The sequence below is a fragment of the Schistocerca nitens genome, chromosome 3 (assembly GCF_023898315.1).
Source record: "Schistocerca nitens isolate TAMUIC-IGC-003100 chromosome 3, iqSchNite1.1, whole genome shotgun sequence".
Classification (NCBI taxonomy): Eukaryota; Metazoa; Arthropoda; class Insecta; order Orthoptera; family Acrididae; genus Schistocerca; species Schistocerca nitens.
Window position 1 is genome coordinate 926,533,808 of NC_064616.1, and position 25,688 is coordinate 926,559,495.

The following is a 25,688-nucleotide window of genomic DNA, read 5'->3' on the forward strand; positions in this document are numbered from 1 at the left end:
CAGGCGTAGTGTAAGCAGTCTCTTTGGTATACCTGTTGACCCTTCTAAGTGTTCTGCCAATGAATCGCAGTCTTTGGTTTGCTGTACCCACAATATTATCTTTGTAGCACTCCGTCTTCAGGCCACAAGTGGCCCATCGGGACCATCCTACCTCCGTGTCATCCTCAGTGAGGATGCGGATAGGGGGGGGGGGGGGCGTGTGGTCAGCACACCGCTCTCCCGTTCGTTATGATGGTTTTCTTTCACCGGAGCCGCTACTATTCGGTCGAGTAGTTCCTCAATTGGCATCACGAGGCTGAGTGCACCCCGAAAATGGCAACAGCACATGGCGGCTGGATGGTCACCCATCCAAGTGACGGCCACGCCCGACAGCGCTTAACTTCGGTGATCTCACGGGAACCGGTGTATCCACTGCGGTAAGGCCGTTGCCTATATTATCTTAAGTTATTTGTAATCCCTAAGTATTTAGTTGAATTTAGAGCCTTCAGATTTGCGAGACTTATCGCGCAATCGAAATTTTGCAGATTTCTTTTAGTACTCATGTGAATAACTTCGCACTTTTCTTTATTCAGGGTCAATTGCCACTATTCGCACCATACAGATATCTAAATCATTTTGCAATTCGTTTTTATCATCTGATGACTTTACAAGACGGTAAATGACAGCATCATCTGCAAACAATATAAGACGGCTACTCAGATTGTCTCCTGTGCCGTCAATACAGATCAGGAACAACAGAGGGACTATAACACTTCCTTGGGGAATGCCGGATATTAATTCTGTTTTACTCGATGACTTTCCCTCTATTACTACAACCTGTGAACTTTCTGAAAGGAAATCACGAATCCAGTCGCACAACTGAGGCGATACTCCGTAGGCACGCAGTTTGATTAGAAGACGCTTGTGAGGAACGGTGTCGAAAGTCTTCTGGAAATCTAAAAATATGGAATCAATTTGACATCCCCTGTCGATAGAACTTATTACTTCATGAGTATAAAGAGCTAGTTGTGTTTCACAAGAACGATATTTTCTGAATCCGTGCTGACTATATGTCAATAAATCGTTTTCTTCGAGGTACTTCATAATGTTCGAATACAGTATATGTTCTAAAACCCTACTGCAAATCGACGACGCTAGTGATATAGGCCTGTAATTCAGCGGATTACTCCTACTTCGCTTTTTGGGTATTGGTTGAAATGAAATGGCTCTGAGAACTATGGGACTTAACATCTCAGGTCATCAGTCCCCTAGAACTTAGAACTACGTAAACCTAACTAACCTAAGGACATCACAGACATCCATGTCCGAGGCAGGATTCGAACCTGCGACTGTAGCGGTCGCGCGGTCGGGCGGTCGGGCGGTCGCGTGGTCACGCGGTGGGTATTGGTGTGACTTGAGCAATTTTCCAGTCTTTGGGTACGTATCTTTCTGTGAGCGAGTGGTTGTATATAATTGCTAAATATGGAGCTATTTTATCAGCATACTCAGAGAGGAACCTGACTGGTATACAATCTGGACCGGAGGCCTTGCCTTTCTTAGGTGATTTAAGCTGCTTTGTTACACCGAGGCTATCTACTTCTATGTTTCTCATCTTGGCAGTTGTTCTTGATTGGAATTCAGGAATATTTGCTTCGTCTTCTTTGGTGAAGGAGTTTCGGAAAACCGTGTTTAATAACTCTGCTTTAGTGGCACTGTCATAAGTGACTTCACCGTTGTTATCGCGCAGTGAAGGTATTGATTGTGTCTTGCCACTGGTGTGCATCACAGGACAATAGGACACGCCATGCCCTGGTCCCCCTGCATTGTGTCGGAATCTGGTGGAAGGAATTTGAACGAAGATCTCTCTATATATGCAAGTGGTAGAAGCTGCCCACATACGACAGAGCAAACAAAGACGGAAAAACAATCGCTACAACAAAAAAATAATGCATGTTGAATAATGAAATTTCGAGGATAAAATTGTTTAAGTAACATACTTAGGTGAATAACATTCCAAAACTACAGGTTAATGTAAACGCGATATAAGACACTGCAAATGCGATTGCTGGTACAATAATAACCGGTGTAGCTACCAGAATGTTGAATGCAAGCACGTAAACGTGCGTGCATTCTGTCGATAGGTGACGGATGTCAGCTTGTTGGATTTAGTTCCGTGCCTGTTGCACTTGGTTGGTCAAAACAGGGGCGATTAATGTTGGTTGTCAATGACGCTACAGTTGTCGTCCGATGATGTCCCAAATGTGCTCGATTGTAGACAGATATAGTGGCCGAGAAGACCAGGCTAACATGTCGAAACTCTGTAGAGTACGTTGGGTTAGAACAATGCTGTGTGGGCGAGCGTTATCCTGTTGGAAAACACCCTGTGGAATTTTGTTCATGAATGGCCGCACTAGAGGTCCAATCACCTGATTGGGGTACAAATTTGCAGTCAGGGTGAGTGGGATAACCACGAGAGTGCTCCTGCTGTCATCGAAATCACACTCCAGACCTTTACTTCAGGTGCAGGTCCAGTGCGTGTAGCATGTAGACAGGTTGGCTGCAGAACCTCAACTGGCCTCCTTTTAACAAACACTCTATCATCACGAGCATCGAGGCAGAACCAGATTTCATCAAAAAACACAACAGTGTTCCACTTTGATCTGCAATGAGCTCTCGATTGTCACCACAGAAGTCGCAAATGACGGTGATTTGGTGTCATTGGAATGCACTCTACAGGGCGTCTGGCTCGGAGCTATCCCTGAAGTAACCGATTTGTAACAGTTTGTTGTGTCACTGTGGAACCAAGTGCTGCCAAATTGCTGCTCCAGATCATTGCGATGCGCCAGAGCCGTACGCCGAACACGATGGTCTTTCCTCTCGGTAGTGTCGCGTCCGTCACAGCGTGTATTTAAAGCAAACCTGATTTGCATCCTCATAGTGTCACTACTACCGCCACTCTTCTGCGACTGGCGTGAAATTTGAATATACATCATATTTCAGATGCAGAAACACGTCTACCAACTTTCTCTTACGTCACGCAGCTCCTTGTTGCCGCTGCGATTTTTTCCCGCCAGTGTATCGTTTACATGAGGGCAGCAGACGGAAGCGAGCGGTAGACGGTTTCCTGTTTCTTACACGGTGGCTGGGCAGTGTGTGGGAGGAGAGACACCACGAGGGCCGACCAGGTGCATCCCGATGCCAGAGGCGCGTTAGCTGCCCGCTGCGATTACATTCAGGCACGTACAGTCCGACGCTCCGTAACACGCAGGCTGCCCAGCAGCCCTGCAGACCCACAATGGCAGCTTAGGCCGCAGTTGGATGTCATTGTTTTCTAATAATATCACCTTAACTGATCCATTCCTTTCTTCCTACCACATCCGACACTGCAGTGTGACTACAAAACACTCATGGTAATTTTAAAACGTGAAATTTGGAGAAATCTTCATAATTTTAGTCTGTCACATGTGTGATCTGTATTGTATTTCTTCTATGGTAAGAACATGGTAAAAACATAAAACCAGTGGACTACCCTCAATTTTTTTAAAATTCAATCCCATTTTGAACTTGAAATAGCTATTCTGTACTGGTAGCAGTGCAACTTAACGTAATATACTCTTCATTTCTTATGTTGGCAGTTGTGTTAAAACATAAAATCAGACCTTGCCACTTGGGGGTGGTGGCTGGCACGTCATGAAGATCCGTTCACTATGGTGTACTGAACATGAGTGACAAGACCGTCTGATAGTTAATGTGTCCGGATAATCTCACAACTGTGCAGGCTGTGCCAGCTTTCCTGACCAAAAGGGGGTGGAGGGGGAGATCTGGAACCTATAAAACAATGTTCCTCTGATCTTCGCGCCATTTTTAAGTCATCCAGTTGGCCTATATTGAGTAGGGGAGATGTGTAATAAGGGCTGGAGGTAGGGGAGAGGGAGGTGGAGGAAAGCGGGAGGGGAAAGGCGTGGCGAGTAGATCTGCCAACAATGCAGAGTGCGCTGTGGACGGCGTTGTCACATTACGATTGTCAAGCGTATCCTAGGGAAGTGTTATAGGCCCGCTCTTCTCTATGTACGTAAACGATCTGATGTATAGGGTGAACTGCAATCTGTGACTGCTGTTGACGTTGTAGTGAACGGGAAGTTTCATAGTTAAGTGACTGTAGGAGGATATGGGACGACTTAACAGAATTTATATTTAGTGTGATGAACAGCCGATTGCTGTAAATGTAGAAATTGTAAAACAGCTGATTGCTGTAAATGTAGAAATTGTAAATTAATACATTAATAGGGATGAGTAGGAGAAACAGTCTTGTAATGCTTGAATACTGTGTTAATGATGTGCTTCTTGACGCAGTCATGTCTATTAAATATCTAGACGTAACACTGAAGAGCAATAAGAAATGTAATGAGCACGTAAGGTCCGTTGTAGGGAAGGCGAATGGTCGACTTGGTTTACTGAGAGAATTCTAAAAAAGTCTTATCTCGTGTGTAAAGGAGACCGCATAAAGAACACTTGCGTGACCCATTCTTGAGTACTGCCCAAGTGCTTGGAATCCTCACAGGTTCCGATTAAAGGAAGATATCGGAACAATTCAGAGTCGTGCTGCTACATACGTTATCCTCACGTTTCCATCATCACACGAGTATTGTGGAAATGCTCCGTGAATTCATAGGGGAATCCCTGGGAGGAAGACGACGTTCTTTTCATGACACACTATTGAGAAAGTTCAGGGAAACGGCATTTGCGAGTATCTGCAGAAAGATTCTCCTGCCTGCAACGTACATCTCGCGTAAGGATCGTGAAGAGGAGATAAGAAAAATTAGGGGTAGTATGGAGGGATATAGAAATTCGTTTTTCCCTCGCTCCATTTGAGAGTGGAACACGAATGTGAATGACTAGTAGTGGCACAAGATACCTTTTGCCATGCAAAAAATGGTGGCTTATAAAGTGTGTATGTAGATGTAGCTACAGGAAATATCTTAGTCCAAAATTTCTGTGATTACAAAGCTGCAACTTCTCCCCTACATCAATTGTCTGTAATTGGTACCCACCATGATAAATTAGAGACAAAAGATATTTGCCTCTACATGGCCCAAAACATCGCTTTGAGCGAATGAAGTCTCGCCGTCCATAGTAAAGAACGACATTTCCAAAGCGAATGTTTTATTTATAACAAAAGTGTTATGTTGCGCACTGAAATACATCGTCCTCAAAGCCTCCTTGATGAGGCTATATGTCGTGGCGCCCTAGATACCAGGCGCCGACGGCATTATACACAACTAATCCGTAGTGCGGGTTGCAGCTAACTCTGCCCCTACAGTGCAGGCTGCACGTAACTTCACAAGCCCGAACTCGGCGGCCAGACCAGCAGAGGGCGTCAACAGCCCTCCGGCCAGGTCATCAGGCTGTGTACACTGCGACGGTCGAGGTCTTTGGCAAATCGCACCTCTTCATGAATCCACCATGTCACGCTCCAAAATAGGCCCGCACGTATCCATCTGCGAGGTGGCTATTTAGGCCGACGCACGAGCTGCCGACAGAACTTCCGTCACAGACCTCCAATACGGCATGCCAAGGACTGGGCCATAGATTTCTGGTCAGCACACTGCCTCCAGCTGGAACCCTTAAGTGACCAGAGACGTGCTCGTTGAGACTTGGTATAAGTGTACTGCTGTTCTTCCAGTTAGCGAGATAGTGTCACAATGGAAGTTTATATCCATTTCGGAATTTTTTCTTTCCGTTGGCTCTCAAGACTTCTTCACCGAAGCACACCATAAGAGTAATTAAGTGTTTATTCTTCGTGACTGAAGCTTCTAAATCTACATCTACGTGATTACTCTGCTATTCACAAGAAAGTGCCCGGCAGACGGTTCAATGAACCACCTTCAAGCTGTCTCCTATCGTTCCATTCTCGAACGCGCAAGAAAAACGAGCACGTAAATTTTTCTGTGCGAGCCCTGATTTCTCTTATTTTATCGTGATGATCATTTCTCCTTATGTAATTGGGTGCCAACAGAATGTTTTCGCAATCGGAGGAGAAAACTGGGAACATACTGTAGCAACGAAAAACGCCTTTGTTTTAATGATTGCCACTCCAATTCACGTATCATGTCTGTGGCACTATCTCCCCTATTTCGCGATAATACAAAACGAGTCGCCTTCTTTGAACTTTTTGGATGTCATCCGTCAGTCCCACCTGATGCGGATCACACACCGCACACCAATACTCCAGGATAGGGAGGACAAGCGTGGTGTAAGCAGTCTCTTTAGTTGACCTGTTGCACATTCTAAGTGTTCTGCCAATGAATCGCAGTCTTTGGTTTGCTCTTCCCACAATATTATCTATGAAATCGTTCCAATTTAGTTTATTTGTGACTGTAATCGCTAAGTATTTAGTTAAATTTACAGCCTTCAGATTTGTGTGACTTATCGTGTAATCGAAATTTAGCGGATTTCTTTTAGTATTCATGTTAATAACTTCACACTTTCTTCTTTTTTCAGGGCCAAGTGCCTCTTTTCGCACCATACTGATATCTTGTCTAAATCATTTTGCAATTCGATTTCGTCATCTGATGTCTTTACCAGATGATACATGACAGAATCATCTGCAAACAATCAAATAGAGCTACTCAGATTGTCTCCTATACCGTTAATATAGATCAGGTACAATAGAAGGTATATAACACATCCTTGGGGAAAGCCGGATATTACTTCTGTTTTACTCGATGACTTTCCGTCTATAATTACAAACTGTGACCTTTTTGACAGGAAATCACGAATCCAGTCGCACAACTGAGGTGACATTCCATAGGCACACATTTTGGTTAGAAGACGCTAGTGAGGAACGGTGTCGAAATCCTTCTGGAAATCTATAAATATGGAAGCAATTTGACATCCCTTGTCGATAGCACTCATTAAGTCATCAGTATAAAGAGCTAGTTGTTTTTCACAAGAACGATATTTTCTGTATCAATAAATCGTTTTATACGAGGTACTTCATAATGTTCGAACACAGTGTATGTTCCAAAAGCCTACTGCAAATCGACATTAGTGATATGGGCCTGTAATTTAGCGGATTACTCCCACTTCTCTTTTTGGGGACTGGTGTGACTTGAGCAATTTTCCAGTCTTTAGATACGGACGTTTCTGTGAGCGAGAGGTTGTATATAATTGCTAAATATGGAGCTATTGTATCAGCACACTCTGAAAGGATTACAGTTGCGAACTGATGTGGTCCGATGGCTTAACGTGAATCGATCTATTGTTTCTCGGATGTGGCGACAGTGCAAAGAGAGACCGAAACTGTATCCCAAAGACCAGGGCAACGCCGACCAAGTGTGACTCCAGAAGAGAGAACCGTTATTTCGCTGTAAAGGCACTACAGCACCGCCTTAGTATTCCACGGCAACTGGAGGCCGTGCCTTTAGTTTTGTCCCTTTCCCCCTCTTCTAAACCAAACAACCAATCTTGCCATTACTAAGTGATTTAAGCTGCTTTGCAACACCGAAGATATCTACTTCTATGTTTCTCATCTTGGCAATTGTTCTGGATTGGAAATCGGGGAATATTTACTTCGTCTTCTTTGGTGAAGGAGTTTCGGAAAACCGTGTTTAATAACTCTGCTTTAGTGGCACTGTCATCAATGACTTCACCGTCGTTATCGCGCAGTGAAGGTATTGATTGCGTCTTGCCATTGGTGTGCTTTATGTTTCACCAGAATCTCTTTCGGTTTTCTGCCACATTCCGAGATAGTTTCGTTGTGGCAATTATTAAAAACATCTCGGATTGAGGTACGTGCTATATTTCGAACTTCTGCAAAACTTTGCCAATCTTAGGGACTTTGCGTTCTTTTAAATTTGGCATGCTTTTTTCGTTGCTTCTGCAACAGAGATCTAACCTGTTTTGTGTACCATGGGGAATCAGTACCAACGTATGTTAATTTATGTGGTATATATCTCTTAATTGCCGTTGATACTATCTCTTTGAGATCATTCCACATCTTTTCTACGCTTACCTGATCAGATCGGAAGGAGTGTAGACTGTCTCTTAAAAAGGCGTTAATAGCATTTTTATCAGCCTTTTTTTAAATAGATGCACTTTGCGTTTCTTTTTGATGGTTGTGTGTGTTATGGTACTCAGTCAAGCAGCAACTGCCTTGTGGCTGCTAATCCCTGTGTTCGCCATGATACTTCCTATTTGTCCAGGATTATTTGTTGCTAAGAGGTCAAGTTTGCTTTCACAACCATTTACGCTTCAAGTGGGCTTGTGAACTAATTTTTCCAAATAATTTTCTGAGAAAGCATTCAGTACAATTTTAGATGACCTTTTATGCCTCCCGGCTTTAAATGTATAATTTTTCCAGCATATCGAGGGTAGATTGAAGTCACCCACGACTATAATTGTCAGTTATGAGTGGGGTACATATTTGAAATGAAACTCAAGTTTTCTTTGAACAGTTCAGCTTAGATTTGGATTTTGGTTCTAAATCTGAAGTGAGAAACTTATTTTTCGGTTTTAACCTAAAGACTTCAAGACTGTGCTCATTAAAGAGCGTGTTACTACAGAAACTTAATTCACTGTTTTCAGGTAAAGCTGTTAATACCTTAAGACTGTGTTCGATGAAGCGTGTGTAACTCTTTCAAGTATCATGAAACTTATAGTTTAAGTGATTCTGTAAGTCTATGTGGCTCCGTTATTCACGAAATATCTTGTTTTTCACTTACTGAACGACTAGCATCTATTTTGTTTCACTTATAGAAGAACTGTCCTTTCTTTTGTTTCATTATGGAGAATACTTTTTTAAATTGTGTTCAATAAACTTTTTCTTTGTTATCTAGACCTGTGCTGTTTGCTTATGCCCGCCAGCAGCGGACACATCACAATACACAAATTATTGTAAAGAAACATCATTGCTTAGAGTGTTAACAATTTTAGAGAACAAGCAGCTGTGAATAGTCACGTGTTCAAATACTATGACGAGGAATATTCAATAGTTGGGAGAAATTAAGATAAAGATTATGCTTCAAAGATTCTCTTAATGCAACGAGCTTAAAATATCAGGAAATTCAGCTGCTCTTTCCTGATATAAATAATATCGTCTTGTTTGAATAGTGCAGTAGCTCCCAGCGGAATGAAGAGTTAACACTTTCTCTATATGTCCACATTTGCAGAGATGGTTGCGGAACTGTTCGATACAGGATGTCAAATTAAACACTTTCCAGTCATCTAGTTTCATTTTTTTATTTTATTTTTTTATTTGGATACCTGTTTCAGCGTTTTAATACGCAATCTTCAGGCCCTGACCGACGTGTACGAAGAAGAATCTACCTCGGTTCTGATCAACGCAGGGGCAAACAAAACTCATCGCTATATTAAATATCTACTAATACCAGTACTGCTGGCCCGTGTGTTGATCAGAACTGAGGTAGAGTCTTTGTACACGTCGGTTAGGGGCCTGAAGCTGTCGTAGTAAAACGCTTAAACTGGTAGCCAAATAAAACAAGTTTGGAAACTAGTCGGCTGATAGGTGTTTAATTTGACATCCAGTGAACACTTTGTTCTCCTAAGCTAAAATTCAAATCCTTTCCTTGATTTGGCGTCAACTGCTGTTTCATTTCTCTAATAAAAGACATAGAATGTTACCCTCCCAGTGAAGCAAATTTTCAGTCTCAATGCAAGCCTTACTCTCTGCTTATACACTGGCGTCCAAAATTAAAGCAATAAACCGTTATTTCCCCGTATTGTGTCTAATTCATGATATAATCATACAAACTGTCAACCAGATGCCCGTACTATTGTGTTCTGCTCGGAAGAAGGTATTCCGGTCAACTGGACGTGTTGCATCGTGTGCAGAAGGCTTCGGCAGAGTGGCCTTTGCTGTTGGAGACCTGCTCTATGTCTACCTCTGACGCGTCTTTACAGAAGGGATCGGCTAGAGCGGAGTCATCAACATGCCACCTGGGCGGTCGAACAGTGGGGCAATGTTGTTTTTACAGATGAGTCCCGATTTAGTCTGGAGAGTGATTCTCGCTGGATTCGCATCTGGAGGGAACGTGGAATATGATTTTGGGACCCAAACGTTGTGGAAAGAGACCGATACCGAGGAGGATCGCTAATGGCGTGGACAGGGTTTGTGTTTACCATCCGAACCCCTCTTCATGAAATTGTGCGGGTGAATCGGCAAGACTTAACTGCTGTCATGTATCGTGACGAGATTTTGAGACCTCATTTGTGGTTCTTGCGACGTGCTGTGGGCCCAGACTTCGTATTGATGGACGATATTGCTCGACATTATAGAGCACGGGGTTGATGTTTTCTTGGAACGGAAGATATTGCAAGCATGGCATGGCCTGCTCGCTCTCCCGATTTGAATCCCATGGAGCATGCTTGGGGTGGACTACTGAGACGGCTTCCATCACGTCAGCATTCACAAACCACTCTCCAAGACTGCGCGCAGTTCTGCAGGAAGAAAGGGCGTTACTGCCTCAACGAATACGAATCTGTCATAGTGGATAACATCCTTAAAAAGAAAACTGTTTAAAGAGTTAATATACTGGGCACCTCGGTAATTAAGTCCAGCGTAAAGAAGAAGTTTTTTCTGTTCCTTTCTTGTGGTCCATCTCCTATCAGATTCAACGCCTTCTTCGTAATAAATACAACTGTAATGTCGCCTTTTCAACCAATAATAGTTTGAAAAATATTTTATTCATGGTTTAAAATCGACCCGTTCCCCTTTGAAAAACTCTGGTGTCTATAATATTTTATGTGACACTTGCTCTTCTTTTAACATAGGACAAACAGGACGTGCCTTTACAGTCAGATACAAAGGATATCTTTTAAGAAAAAATGGTCCTAGCACCAAAAATTCGTCTTTTGCCCCCACCTTCTGATTACAGGTCACGTGACAAAAGCTGTTCACGATATCAGCATTTTGCACACTGAGAAGAAAGAGCGTAGATTAGATGTCCTCGAAGAATTAGAAATTTTTAAACATCTTTGTCGAAATGATGGCTTCATTCTTAATGAGCAGCTAAAATTACGTAATAAAAGCTTTTTCAACGGTATAAAGCCGTTACTTGATATTTGATTTCGTGATCCCTCATTCATTTACCGAAATATTTTTCCCATCTAAGTAGCTTCATAATTTTTTGCTCATTAAATGGTTTATATTAACTAAATTTCATGTTATACCATTTTACTACTCGCTGAGCTATTCAACTCTCTGTAATGGCGTTTTCAGCCTTTAAACTGTACTTCTAAGCTCCTATGTAGACAAATTGTTACCATGTCTGGTGCTGTCAGATAAAATATTGCCTCTTACGTCATGTTCACCATAATAATTGTCTTTCTATATTTTGGATGTTAAGTAGCCTGTTTGTATTTGCGGCTACTAGATGGCACTCTTGGTGTAATGTTCACCTGCCCGCAATTGCCAACGCGGGCGCCTCAATCTGATGCTGCCGTAACTCGACGTGTGTGAGCAGCCCATAGTGGCTTGCCTTCTATGTTTTCTAGTTTAAAAATTTTGTGACTAAAGCTTTATCGCTTGATATTTATGTTGTACGTGACATGTAAGTACTGTTTCTTTTTTGTACTTCTAGTCAGTACTTACACTTAAATTTTTTTTCCTAAAATTTTGTACTTATGTTTAGGACAGTGTGAATGTTTTTCTTCTGGTGAAGGCACTCCTAGTAGTTGCCGAAATATAGGTCAAAAGACTTCATTTTTGCGTCCGAGGGCTATTATTGGTTTAATTTTATAATTTTTCGTTTTGCAAATAACGAACCTGGAGAAATTCAAGAGAGATTCGTAGGATTTTATGAGGTATCCAAAGACCGTTGTGCATAAGGCACAGCCACTGTTTCGTTGCAACTGCTAAGCAGTTGGGATATTGATAAAAACAAATTAGTGGCGCAAACATACGATGGATGCAGTGCAATGGCAGGAAAAATTGTGGAGTCCATTCTATTGTGAAACAAGCATATCCTCATGCTCTCTTTATCCACTGCTAGGCAAATCAGTTGAATCTAGTCTTTCTCTAAGCTTGCTAAAAAAATTACGCAAGTAAAAATTTTTGTGTCAAATCTATCAGGATTTCAAGCATTTTTTAGCCATTTCAGTAAAAAAGTGAACTTCTGAGGGAAAGAGGATTTAAACTACGAAGTCTGTGTGAAACAAGGTGAAATTTTCATTCCCGCGCTGTAGAAACTATTATTCTTCACTGTGCAGATATGAGAACAGCAATTAATGGTGTGATAGACAGTGAAGGGTGTGATGATAGTTTTTTACATCAAGCAATTGGGCTAAATAGTATTCTGGATGATTAGACTTTTCTTTTTCTACTACATCTGTGCAATTCGATTTTTCAACATACAAGTATCTTGTTCCACATCTTGCAGAGTGAAAATGTGGACGTAAGACACTGTAAACTCGAAATTGAAAACTGCGTTAAAGGCTGTTGAAAGACTAAGATGTGAGGAAATTATTCTGAAATGCTAGTGGAAGCTAAGAGCCTTATAATTTCGGCAGGAGTACCTCGAATTAATTTTGACGAAACAGAGGCAAGTATTCAGAAATTGGGAGGCTAAGATTCGAAATAATTGATGGAGTAGTAGTAAAGATGGAAACTATATTCCAAGATATTCATGAAACAGGTTTTACAGAACTTGTAAATGAGAAAAAGTTCTAGGATTACCGAAAGCCAAATAATTTCGCGATACGTGAAGTTGAAAAACTACTTAAAATATATCCTTTCTTTGACAGTGAAAAATTGAAAGGAGAACTTCCGTTTGTTTATAGCAGTGAGGATAAACGTCTAAAGCCTCAGGTCCTCCTTAAATACATTATAACAATTGGATTAAAAAACGTTCCCTGAATGTGAAATTACTGTCGTTGGTTCCTACAGTTCTAGCAGCCACTGCGTCTTGCAAAAGAAGCATGAGTAACTTAAAACGCGCTAAAACCTACTTTCGCAACACAATGACAAATTACATACTGTAGAACTTGGAGATTTTGGCTACAGAGAAGGGAACTATGAAATCTTCAAGCAAACTGCAAAGTTAACATCTCGTGTTATCGATGTTTACGCCCAGAAAAAGGACAGGAGGATCGAATTCATTTATAAAAAGGTGTAACTGTGAGTTAATATGTGTTATACTTTTATTAATTTGTAGCTGTTTAATATTTTTATGCATGGGTGAACTAAAAAATCGGATACAACTAGTCAGCTTTGACAAATAACGTCATTATTTTAGTAATAGAATTAGTTTATTTTCGAGCCGTACATAATAAATCGGTTATCTTCTGTAGCAAATCATCATAACCGTAAATAAAAACAAGTGAATGTGTTATTAAGAGGTAGATATTGTGGATGCTTTTTGTTGCTTTTGGTAATTTTAAATAATTTGTGTACAAATTTTGTGTTATACCTTTGATAGTTGCTGTTTCCTCTGCAATTCATTCGTATCTGTACTATGTTGGTAAACTGAAGAATAGCATACTAGTATTAGAGACAGAAAAAAAAGTTACATACATAGCACTGGCATCTTGTACCTCAGTTGAACTACGAAAGTTGTATGCCGTTCTTTTGTTTACCTATATAGGTCAGTTGAAGTACAGGTTAAAAATTTTATCTTTGTCGCTTTTTTTCCTCTTTCGATAGTACTAGTATCCTATTCTGCACTTGACCTGTATAGGGCAACTGAAGTACAGGATACAAATTTTACGTTTGTCGCATTTTTCACCTTCGCTAGTGCTAGTAGCCTATATAGGTAAACTGAAATACAGGATACAAATCTTACTGAGATTTCCATAGCAATGTTACGTTTGTCGCTTTTTCTTTCTTTTTTTGTGCTAGCGCCATTATCCTATTCTTCGGTTGACTCATACAGATCAACTGAAGAATAGTGTACTAAGACACCTCTTTGCCGCAGATGTTGACCATTGTTGTGAGATCTTTCATTTTAGCTGAGGTCGGGGTGTACCATGCGAAATTGCGAAAAAAGCGATATATTTAACATTACGTTCGAAATATGCATATATGTGGAATGTGTCCATTATCTGATTTCTCTGTACTACATTCCTTCGTTTGTCAACATTAGTCTATGTCTTTGCAATGTATTATCTGTGATAATATGTGACGTCACTTTTCAAAACCGATGGATTGTATCCCATTCTTCAGTATTCCCCATTTATTTACAAGAATTTCTATAGGAGTTTCAATCTTAGTAGAAATATGTAACAGTTACTTTTGCAGTGTCTTTGTTTTACAAGTTTTCGTTTTAAGATTTTTTTTCTTTTTCAGAACCCGTAATTCTCAGCCTACCGTACAGAAAATGCCACGATTCGCCACTGTCTCTCCGTAGGTTACTAATGTTCCTGCCGCAAAAGTTGACCATTGTTGTGAGGTATTCCATTTTAGCTGAGGTCGCGGTGCACCATATAGAAATTATACGTCATCAGTGATCTCTCCCTGGGTTCGATCCCCGGCTGGGTCGAAGTTTTTCTCCGCTCATGGACTGGGTGTTGTGTTGTCCTAATAATCATCATTTCATCCCCATCGACGCGCAAGTCGCCGAAGTGGCGTCAAATCGAAAGACTTGCTCCCAGCGAACGGTCTACCCGACGGGAGGCCCTAGTCACACGACATTTACATTTAGTGATCTCTCAGGTTTTCTCACAGCGACTGCTTCATAAAGTACTTCCGGGCGCTCTGCCGAGCTGTTGTTTCATCTTATACACAGTACTTCGACAACCGACCCAGTCATCATCTTCAGGTGCTGCGAGTTTTGCTGTTTGTGCACTCACTGCCTGGACTCCAAGTAGAATGGTTGATAAGGTAGAAACAACTCGGCAGAACGCCCAGAGGCACGCTATTAAAGGTCATCTGCTGGCGTAGGCCTGAAGTATATAGTGAAAAAGCGACAGCTTTATTTAACGAAAAACCTGCTTCCTCGTTACGCCGTTTCGCCACACCGGAGTACTGTGTCCTCCAGCTGAGACACAAATTGTAAGGTGAACTACGACCAGAATATTATCACTTGCTTCCCATTTACAGCCAACTCATTATGCAGATTTTTATCTACTGCGAATTTTTGTTTCTTGTTTTTGTCGATGTTCTCTGAGATGTGAACTGTTCCGTTCAGCCTACCAACATTACTGCAGAGAGAAAAAAGAATTTCAAGCGATACGCATCTGTTTGTAATGAACGCGAGTGATAAGATATGGTAACAGAAAGCATGTGGTTCGTGTAATGTTCAGTATTGTCATTAATAAGCTCACCGGACACAAACAGTCACCCGCAGGAAACATCATGCTAATACCATGTAACACAGCCTTTAGCCTTGTTAAGACTCAATTCGCCGAGAAAAGGAGTAAACAAGTTTTTTCAGATATGCCATATTCAGCTCAATCCACTCACTGATTATTAGATTCAGTAGATCTCTTTTTTTTTTAATCTTATGGGACTTAACTGCTAAGTTCATCAGTCCCTAAGCTTACACACTACTTAACCTAAATTATTCTAAGGACAAACACACACACCCATGCCCGAGGGAGGACTCGAACCTCTGCCGGGACCAGCCGCACAGTCCATGACTGCAGCGCCTGAGACCGCTCGCCTAATCCCGTGCGGCTTCAATAGATCCATTATCAACTGCCTGGATGTTGAACCGACTCTTGCAATAGTCCCAGACACTTCCCGTTACACTGAAGTGACAAAACATGTGGTATAGCGATACACACATATACAGATGGCAGTAGCATCGGGTACACAAGTTATAAAAGGGCGTTGCATTGGCGGAGCTGTCATTTGTCCTGAGATGATTCATGTGAAAAGGTTTCCGACGTGATTATGGCCGTGCGACGGGAATTAACAGACGGATTGGTAGCTGGAGCTAGATGCATGGGACATTACACTTCAGAAATCGTTAGACAATTCAATATTCTGAGATCCACAGTGTCACGTGTGTGCCGAAAATACTACATTTCAGGCATTACGTCTCACCACGGACAACGCAGTGACCGACTGTCTTCATTTAACGACTGAGAGCAGCGGCGTTTGCGCAGCGCTGTGAGAGCTCAAAAAAAAAAAAAAAAAAAAAAAAAAAAAAAAAAAAAAAAAAAACATTACGAGAAATAACAGCAGAAATCAATGTGGGACGTACGACGAACGTATCCGTTACGACAGTGCGGCGAAATTTGGCGTTAATGGGTTACGGAAGCAGACGACCGACGTGCGTTTGCTAATACCCCGACATCGTCTGAAACGCCTCTTCTGCGCTCATGACCATGTCGGTGGGAACCTATACGACTGGAAAACCATGGCCCATGCTGGTGAGTCCTGGTTTCAATTGGTAAGAGCTGATGGTAGCGTTCGAGTGTGGCCCAGACCCCACAATGCCGTGGACCCAAGTTGTTAACACGGCACTGTGCAACTTAGTGTTGGCTCCATAATTACGTGCGCTGTGTTTACATGGAATGGAGTGGGTCCTCTGATCAAACTGAACCGATCATTGACTGGACATGGCTATGTTCGGCTACTTGGAGACCATTTTCAGACAAACAAAGGTACAATTTTTTATGGATGACAGTGCGCCATGAGACTGGGCCACAAATGTTCGCGACTGGTTTGAAGAACATTCTGGACAGTTCGAGCAAATACTTTGGCCACTCATATCGCTCGACATGAATCACATCGAACATTTATGTGACATAGTCGAGAGGACAGTTCGTGCAGAAAATCCTGCACCGGCAACACTTTCGCAGCTATGGATAATTATAGAGACAGCATGGCTCAATATTTCTCCAGGTGACTTCCAACCACTTGAGTCCATGCCAAGCCGAGTTGCTGCACTACACCGCGCAAAAGGACGTCAGACACGTTTTAGGAGGAATCCCATGACTCTTGTCCCCTAAGCGAAGAACCGAGCGAGGTGGCGCAGTGGTTAGACACTGGACTCGCATTCGGGAGGCCGACGGTTCAATCCCGTCTCCAGCCATCCTGATTTAGGTTTTCCGTGATTTCCCTCAATCGTTTCAGGCAAATGCCGGGATGGTTCCTTTCAAAGGGCACGGCCGATTTCCTTCCCCATCCTTCCCTAACCCGAGCTAGCGCTCCGTCTCTAATGACCTCGTTGTCGACGGGACGTTAAACAACACTAACCTAACCTAACCCTAAGTGAAGAGAGGCAAAATCAGGACTCACACGCCTCACTACAGTACTCCACTCAGTTACTTCAAGTTGCGGTGTTGCTCGGCTAATTAAAGACGTGTAGCTTCATGTGACACTGTAACAGCCTTTTGCGTGTTTACCGACGCGAAATGTCCACTGCATGCAGTTCCCTTCGTCAGGTTCTCACAGAAATCGTTTGAAATTGATCTGCATTAATTGCCAACTGCACTTGCGGCGTGGCAATACGTACGTGCAAATTCTAAAGCTTATTTGAGCTGTTCTATAACGTCTTCCCGTCGACTCATGTTACTGAGCTCATTCCATACAATCAGTTGCCACATACACACTACCTCTCTGTCAAGATTCGCGTGAGCTGTAGGGGTTCTCATGACCGGCTGGTGGTACCTCTTCACCAACCGCAGCGCTCTAAAGCGACCAGAGAGCTTTTTTAAAGAGTTATTAATATTTTCCATGAGCTCAGTTTAAAACTGAAATACTATATGTATGGCCAATAATCTGTGCGTGGGTGTTGCAGAGGCGGCGCGAGGAGTGCGAGCGGAAGGCTCGCCGCGGGGAGATGGACCCGCGGCTCGAGTTCACCTTCCAGCTCCTCATCGACGGCACCGGGCTACCGCGCGCCGAACTCATGGACTACGTCTTCGATGGAAACATGGTAAAGTACCAACCTGCTCCTAATTAACATTTACTGCTCTGGATAAGACGATTACAAAACTGAACCATCCATTTTCCTACCTGAGCCAAGGCCACCATGAAATCTGCGTTACCCGTCCACGGATCACGTTTGACTTTATGATAACGGTCATGTTTCCAGATGAAACGATGTAATTCTTTGCTTTAACCCACGGGTCCCTGACGTTTGAAGAGTAGGTACCCTTACGGCAGGGAAGTTGGAATGTAGGCGGCGCTATCGACGACTGATAGCGGAATGGTAGATATGTTGCCGTCTTCAGAAATTTACTGCAATGCAGCACCTAGAATCTCATTGCTGTCTTACGAATACGGTATAGTTTCTTTTCTCTCTATGACGCTCTCGGTGTTGTCAAATGGCTCTGAGCACTATGGGACTTAACATCTGAGGACATCAGTCCCCTAGAACTTAGAACTACTTAAACCTAACTAACCTAAGGACATCACACACATCCATGCCCGAGGCAGGATTCGAACCTGCGAACGTAGCGGCCGCGCGGTTCCAGACTGAAGCGCCTAGAACCGCTCGGCCACAGCGGCCGGCAGAAACAAAAAACTTCCCCGCAGACAAAGGGGACGGGGCTATACGAGCTGAATCAAATAAACCCGTTCGGGTAAATGCCAATCGCTGTTTGTTTATGTGGTTGATTGGGTGTGCCAATGACAAGCGTTGTTGTAATTATTAGCGAAATCCATAGATCCAGACTACCGCAGTGAAAATAAACGACTAACAGGAATAACAAGTAAGAAAAATTACGTATTATCTTCTCGGTGTATTCAAGAAAATAAAACTAAACTAAAGAAAATTCCAGAAAATTAGATTATATGAACCTATCGTCTTGGTTGTAGTTTCAGTTGATAGCATAGATGAAAACATTACAGTCCCTAACTCAGCTTCACAATGCCAGCACGGTTATTATGTGTTGTAGGTACAAATTTTCATCTCCGAAAGTACTGAAATTACTGATTTGAAATTTTGGTGTATGGTTGTTATCATAGAATTTGATATACTAACAAGGGAACCTCCCCATCGCACCCCCTTCAGATTTAGTTATAAGTCGGCATAGTGGATAGGCCTTGAAAAACTGAACACAGATCAATCGAGAAAATAGGAAGAAGTTGTATGGAACTATGAAAAAAAAAGCAAAATATACAAACTGAGTAGTCCATGTGGAAGATAGGCAACATCAAGGACAATATGAACTGAGGAGCTCTGTGGTCCCGTGGTTAGCGTGAGCAGCTGCGGAACGATAGGTCCACGATTCAAGTCATCCCTCGAGTGAAAAAATTTTTATGTTCAGACAGTTATCAAAGTTCAGCCACTCACTCATAATCAACTTCGCTCTCCAAAATTCCAGGACATTTTCAGATTTGCTTGGACATATGGAGGATTTGACGGTCTACACACGGAAAAATTTGAAAACTATAAAAACATATGTTTTGACAAAGCACAGGGAAAACTGTGCGACTGTGAAACTGTTGCATTCATTTGTTGCAATTTATGTGACAAACTCTTATGTTTTAATCACTTTTTTGGGAGTGATTATCACATCCACAAGAAAACCTAAATCGGGCAAGGTAGAACATCTTTTTACCCATTCGCCAAGTGTACAAGTTAGGTGGGTCGAGAACATATTCCTGTCATGTTACGCACATGCCGTCACCAGTGTCGTATAGAATATATGAGATGTGTTTTCCTGGATCAAATGTTTTCGGTTCCATTGGAGAGGCATGTCCTTTCGTCTACTAATCGCACGGTTTTGCGGTGCGGTCGCAAAACACAGACATTAACCTTTTTACAATGAACAGAGATGTCAATGAACGAACGGACAGATCATAACTTTGCGAAAATAAAGAAAGTAAACTTTGCACTCAAGGGAAGACTTGAACCATGGAACTTTTGTTCCGCAGCTACTCACGCTAACCACGGGACCACGGCGCTCCTGAGCTCAGAATATCCTTGATGTTGCCTATCTTGCGCATGGGCTACTCAGTTTGGATATTTTGCTTATTTTTTTCATAATTCCACACAACTTCTTCGTTTTCTCGATTCATGTTCAGTTTTTCAAGGCCTGTCCACTGTGCCAACTTATAACTAAATCTGAGGGGGGCGTGATGGGGAGGTTCCCTTGTAAGAGTCTAAAAGATCTATTAATATGTAATAGCACATCTTCAGATTTATAGAGAATGTGTGTAACGTGTTGCACGCAACGTTAGGCAAGTTCACGGCTCGCTCGCCCTGGAAAGCGAAGTAAATATTCCGGAATTCTAATCAAGAACAACTGCCAACACGAGAATCATAGTAGATATCCTCCTTGTAACAAAGCAGCTTAAATCACTTAATAAAGGCAAGGCCTCCGGTCCAGATTGTATACAAGTCAGATTCATCTCAGAGTATACTGATAAAATAGCTCCGTATTTAGCAATTATATACAACCACTCGCTCACAGAAAGATCCGTACCTAAAGACTGGAAAATTGCTCAAGTCACACCAATACCCAAAAAGGGAAGTAGGAGTAATCCTCTGAATTACAGGCCTATATCACAACGTCGATTTGCAGTAGGGTTTTGGAACATATACTGTATTCGAACATTATGAAGTACCTTAAAGAAAACGATTTATTGACACATAGTCAGCACGGATTCAGAAAATATCGTTCTTGTGAAACACAACTAGCTCTTTATAATCATGAAGTAATGAGTGCTATCGACAGGGGATGTCAAATTGATTCCATATTTTTAGATTTCCGTTCCTCACAAGCTTCTTCTAACCAAACTGCGTGCTTACGGAGTATCGCCTCAGTTGTGCGACTGGATTCGTGATTTCCTGTCAGAAAGGTCACAGTCCGTAGTAATAGACGGAAAGTCATCAAGTAAAACAGAAGTAATATCCGGCGTTCCCCAAGGAAGTGTTATAGGCCCTCTATTGTTCCTGATCTATATTGACGACATAGGAGACAATCTGAGTAGCCGTCTTAGATTGTTAGCAAATGATGCTGTCATTTACCGTCTTGTAAAGTCATCAGATGATGAAAACGAATTGCAAAATTATTTAGATAAGATATCTGTATGGTGTGAAAAGTGGCAATTGACCCTGAATAAAGAAAAGTGCGTAGTTACTCATATTAGTACTAAAAGAAATCTGCAAAATTTCGATTGCGCGATAATTCACGCAAATCTGAAGGCTCTAAATTCAACTAAACAGTTAGGGATTACAATTACAAATAACCTAATTTGGAACGATCACATAGATAATATTGTGGGTAGAGCAAACCAAAGACTGCGATTCATTGGCAGAACACTTAGAAGGTGCAACAGGTCTACTAAAGAGTCTGCTTACAACACGCTTGTCCGCTCTATTCTGGAGTATTGCTGTGCGGTGTGGGATCCGCATCAGGTGGGACTGACGGATGACATCGAAAAAGTACAAAGAGGGGCAGCTCGTTTTGTATTATCGCGAAATAGGGGAGATAGTGTCACAGACATGATATCGGAGTGGCAATCATTAAAACAAAGGTGTTTTTCATTGCGATGGGATCTTCTCATGAAATTTCAGTCACCAATCTTCCGATTGCGAAAACATTCTGTTGTCACCCACCTACATAGAGAGAAATGATCATCACGATAAAATAAGAGAAATAAGGGCTTACACAGAAAAATTTAAGTGCGCGTTTTCCGGCGTGCCGTTCGAGATTGGAACGGCAGTGAGACAGCTTGAAGGTAGTTCATTGAACCCTCTGTCAGGCACTTTATTGTGAATAACAGAGTAACCACGTAGATGTAGATGTAGGCTCTGTAGCTCGGCCCAGTACCAAGCGTAAGCTGTGCCAGCGCGAGAATCACAATCGGCTGTCCTCCTGGCTACATGGCTAGCTACACTTTCAGTGCAAGATGACAACGCGTAGTAATTTGCTACGTTACACATCCCCTATTACTATCAAGGACTTTTGAGGTTCATATAACGCAAAATTATTACCACAACATAATTTTAATGAAATGAATGAAAACTAATTACCCATGGTTTATTTACAAAATTTTCAATGCCAAAATGCTATTTGGAAAATGAGAATTTACGAAACATTTACTCTGTTACAATAGCACAGGGAACTTTCATGCGTTGGACTTGATAGAAATACATCGAAATTACTTACAAAAATTTTTACAAAGAAGTGTTCCCTTCCAAAACTCAAATTACTTATTCTTTTCAACAAAGCAAATATCCATTTGACAAAAATAATACCATTGGATTTCTTTCTCAAGCTCCCTTCACCTTAAAACTTTACTTCCTCATTTTTATTGTAAAGAGAATTTTTCGTAATGAAAAAGCCTACTAAATTTCTTCACTAAATCATCTTTATATAAAAGGAACTTTGGTGGTGTCCTTCATTACAAATGTATGCTACTCCTAAAATTCGTTATGGTGAGCGTTCATAAGAAAAAACGTCTTGAACATTACCTAATCTACACTATGTAGAAGACTATGGACTGCGTCTCTCTTTTATCTAAGTACACTTTTTCACAGGCTTCTCACAAAAAGCACTATTGTTGGCGTCCTTGTCGTATTCGACGCTAGAATAAGAGGAGGAACCATTTCCTAACTTTCACAATTTTTTTCGCTGTGATGAGCATCTATAACAATTGTGTATTTTCAGTGTCTACTTTTCATGAAACACTATAGGAATTTCTTTTCACATTTATTCTTACTATTCCACACCTGGGTACTTCACAAAAACATTAATGTCCGCTCATCTGTGAGGTTCAAGTAAGTCTCGTATCCGTTTTCCATATTGGACGTACCTGCAAAATACAGTTCGTCTAAGGCAAACAATCATTACTTTGCTTCCACTAAAGAATAATGTTATACATGCTTCTTTCAAATAAGTACACTATTTGTTTCTTGTCATAATTGGTACATTTTGTAAACACAGTTTTCTGGATTTCATTAACTTTACGCATCCAGTAATAACATTGCTCCATTAAAGTATCATTTTGAATAAACTCTTCTTCAGAAAAAAAAATTCAGTAGAAAGTGAACTAACCTTTACTAATCAATAGTAAATGGTTCTGTAACTATCGCTGTCCTTACTTAACTCAAATTCCTAAAAAGCAATCATTATAAGACACTTTAGACTCAAATTCACTCAACCATCTGTTTACCATACAGGTTATTTGCTTCTGATCATACATCATTCCAACTTTACTGTCAAATACTAATAGGTACATTTCTCACCTTTAGAAAATCCTTACATATTAAGGCTAACACCTACTGTTTCATAAGCTTTACATAACATAGGCAAGTACACAATGAATGAAAAATTACTGAAAACATTTACAATAACTGCCTCAGTTTGCAGTTGCCATAAAATACACATCATGTTTACTTTCATCTCTGTACGAAATCTCTTATCTTTGTACATTGACAATCATAACAATCCTCCCTCCGGTCTGAAACAGGCAGAAGCACATTTCATCACACTTACATTTTACATTACCTTATTCTACAAAACTTTGACATTTTCTCCTCACTCACTCCTCAAATGGTTCTAATGGCTCTGAGCACTATGGGACTTAACATCTGTGGTCATCAGTCCCCTAGAACTTAGAACTACTGAAACATAACTAACCTAAGGACATCACACACATCCATGCCCGAGGCAGGATTCGAACCTGCGACCGTAGCAGTCACTCACTCCTCATCCACTGTTGAGTATTTTAGTACAAATGGTTAAAATGGCTCTGAGCACTATGAGGCTTAACATCTGAGGCCATCAGTCCCCTAGAACGTAGAACTACTTAAATGTAACTAATGTAAGGACATCACACGCATCCATACCCGAGGCAGGATTCGAACCTGCCGCCGTAGCGGTAGCGCGGTTCCAGACTAAACCGCCTAGAACCGCTCGGCCACACCGTCCGGCTATTTTATTACAGTTTTTAGTACTGAAATTTGTTCAAAAAATGGTTTGTCAATAATTCTTTATCTCCCACAAAACACTATACAGACAAGATAGTGAAGAAAGAAAAGGGGATAGCAAAAGCTCTGAATGAAGAAGAGTTAGGTTGACAACACGAAAACGAAAAGGAAATAATACTGCCAACAACTTGGGCTACTGCAATGTTTATTCTGGAGATAGACATAATAATTATTTATTTCCGATTGGGGATAACATCCACAAAGCACATACATCTGAACCACAATCAAGTAAGCAAGAAACTTTTCGCCAGAGACTGCAACCCCTGTTATCGGTTGTCCTGATGATTCCTTAACAGTTTCAGAATTTGGTTCTTCCAATAAATCCCATATTGCCTCACGTCCGTCGAGTGCGGAAATAGCACATATTTATGGGGTCTTCTTCCTCTTTAATTGTGGCAGCTTTAATTAATCCGTCTACTAGTGACAAGTCGTTTCCACCAGTATGTTTATAGTACCTCTACCACTAATGTGTTGCTGGGTTACAAAGGGATTTACTAGCGGATTTAACTTACGTTTTGGCAGTCTGCAAATGGTATAACCATTACAGACTGCTATTTAGTTTTCCTCATCGCCTACTCGCCATTAGCCGTAACGTTCCGTTCATTCATTTGTCTGGAATGATGTTCTGCTCTCTCAGCTGATTGGTGGTTTTGATAACTGTCATTCCTGTTCCTGTCGTAATTTCTATATCCAGTAAAAACCCCTCGTCCTCTGGACCTTCCTCCGTGATAGTTAGATCTCTGCAAACCTACTCTGATTACTTCTACTTCATTTTGCCTAGTAGGAGCCGTATAATCCCTATTATTATTTTCCTCTTCTTTCAAAAGATTCTGTAGCCTTTCCAAGTAACCAATGAACCTGTTAATGTCCTCCCTGGACGCATAAATTATTTTATTTCGGCAGTACAAAGGCAACGAGTTTTCTAACCCCACTATAATTTGTTCTCTTTTTAATGTGGTAGTCATATAAGACAAAATAGTACCCACTTCTGCACAAATCTCTTAATAGTATCTTTCTTTGGGTTAAACTTTTCACCTAACAAAAACCTGTTTAATAGTTCCATATGTTTTCTTTTACCACAGTATTTCTCAAACAAAGCCCGTTTGAATCTTCCCATGTTGTCATATTTGTCTACAGCTAATTTTCTCCAAACACGAGCTTCTCCCATAAGATTAGATACCACAAACCCTATTTTCTGTTTGTCATTGCATGACCTGGGCAACACATCCTCAAAATCACTCCAGAACTCTTTGGGATGTAAACCCTTATTGGGATCAAATCTCAAAAACTGTCTGTGTTTAAACATAGGCAATTTCAGATGATTCTGCAATGCTATGTATTATTACATGACCACTGCTGTTAGCAATTCTGTTCTACATTTGTTAGTCTAATGCCATGCTCTCGTAGCCTGCCATTCACTGCTGTACTAAATTCTGACAAGTTAGTTTCTAAATCAGTTATCCTTGCACACACATGCCCTAGAAACAATTTACATTTGTCAGTTTCCTCCTCAATTTTATCAGCCAGTATTTTATGATCCTCATTATACTGCTTTTCAACATGATCTACTTGGGTCTGCTCTAACTGTTCACCTAGCTGTTTACTACCTATGGGTAGTTAGTTTACCTTTTACTGTTACAATATCGTTCTTACATTCTTGTTACGTGTAGCAAATTTGGCCTTCCACGCTTTTATTAAGCTCTAATATCTCACTTTTTACAGAATCACTTAAGCCTGAAATTCTGTGATCCACTTCCCCTGAATTCCCTATTTAAAATTTTTCAATATATTATCAAACTGTTCTGACTGTTTTATAAACCCCTGATTAATTTCTGAAACTAATCCACTTATTTTACT

The 25,688-nt window shown here is 41.3% G+C and overlaps 1 protein-coding gene and 1 pseudogene across 1 annotated transcript in view; one reads left to right on the plus strand and one right to left on the minus strand.

The window, feature by feature from the left end:
- The window catches only part of LOC126249493 (dynein axonemal heavy chain 5), an 856,962-nt gene that overhangs the window by 40,609 nt on the left and 790,665 nt on the right, over positions 1-25,688 (plus strand). Inside the window, 1 exon segment of the mRNA XM_049951144.1 lies at positions 17,685-17,822. Within this exon segment, the coding sequence (XP_049807101.1) occupies positions 17,685-17,822 (138 nt within the window).
- LOC126250340 (5S ribosomal RNA) lies at positions 314-430 on the minus strand (annotated as a pseudogene).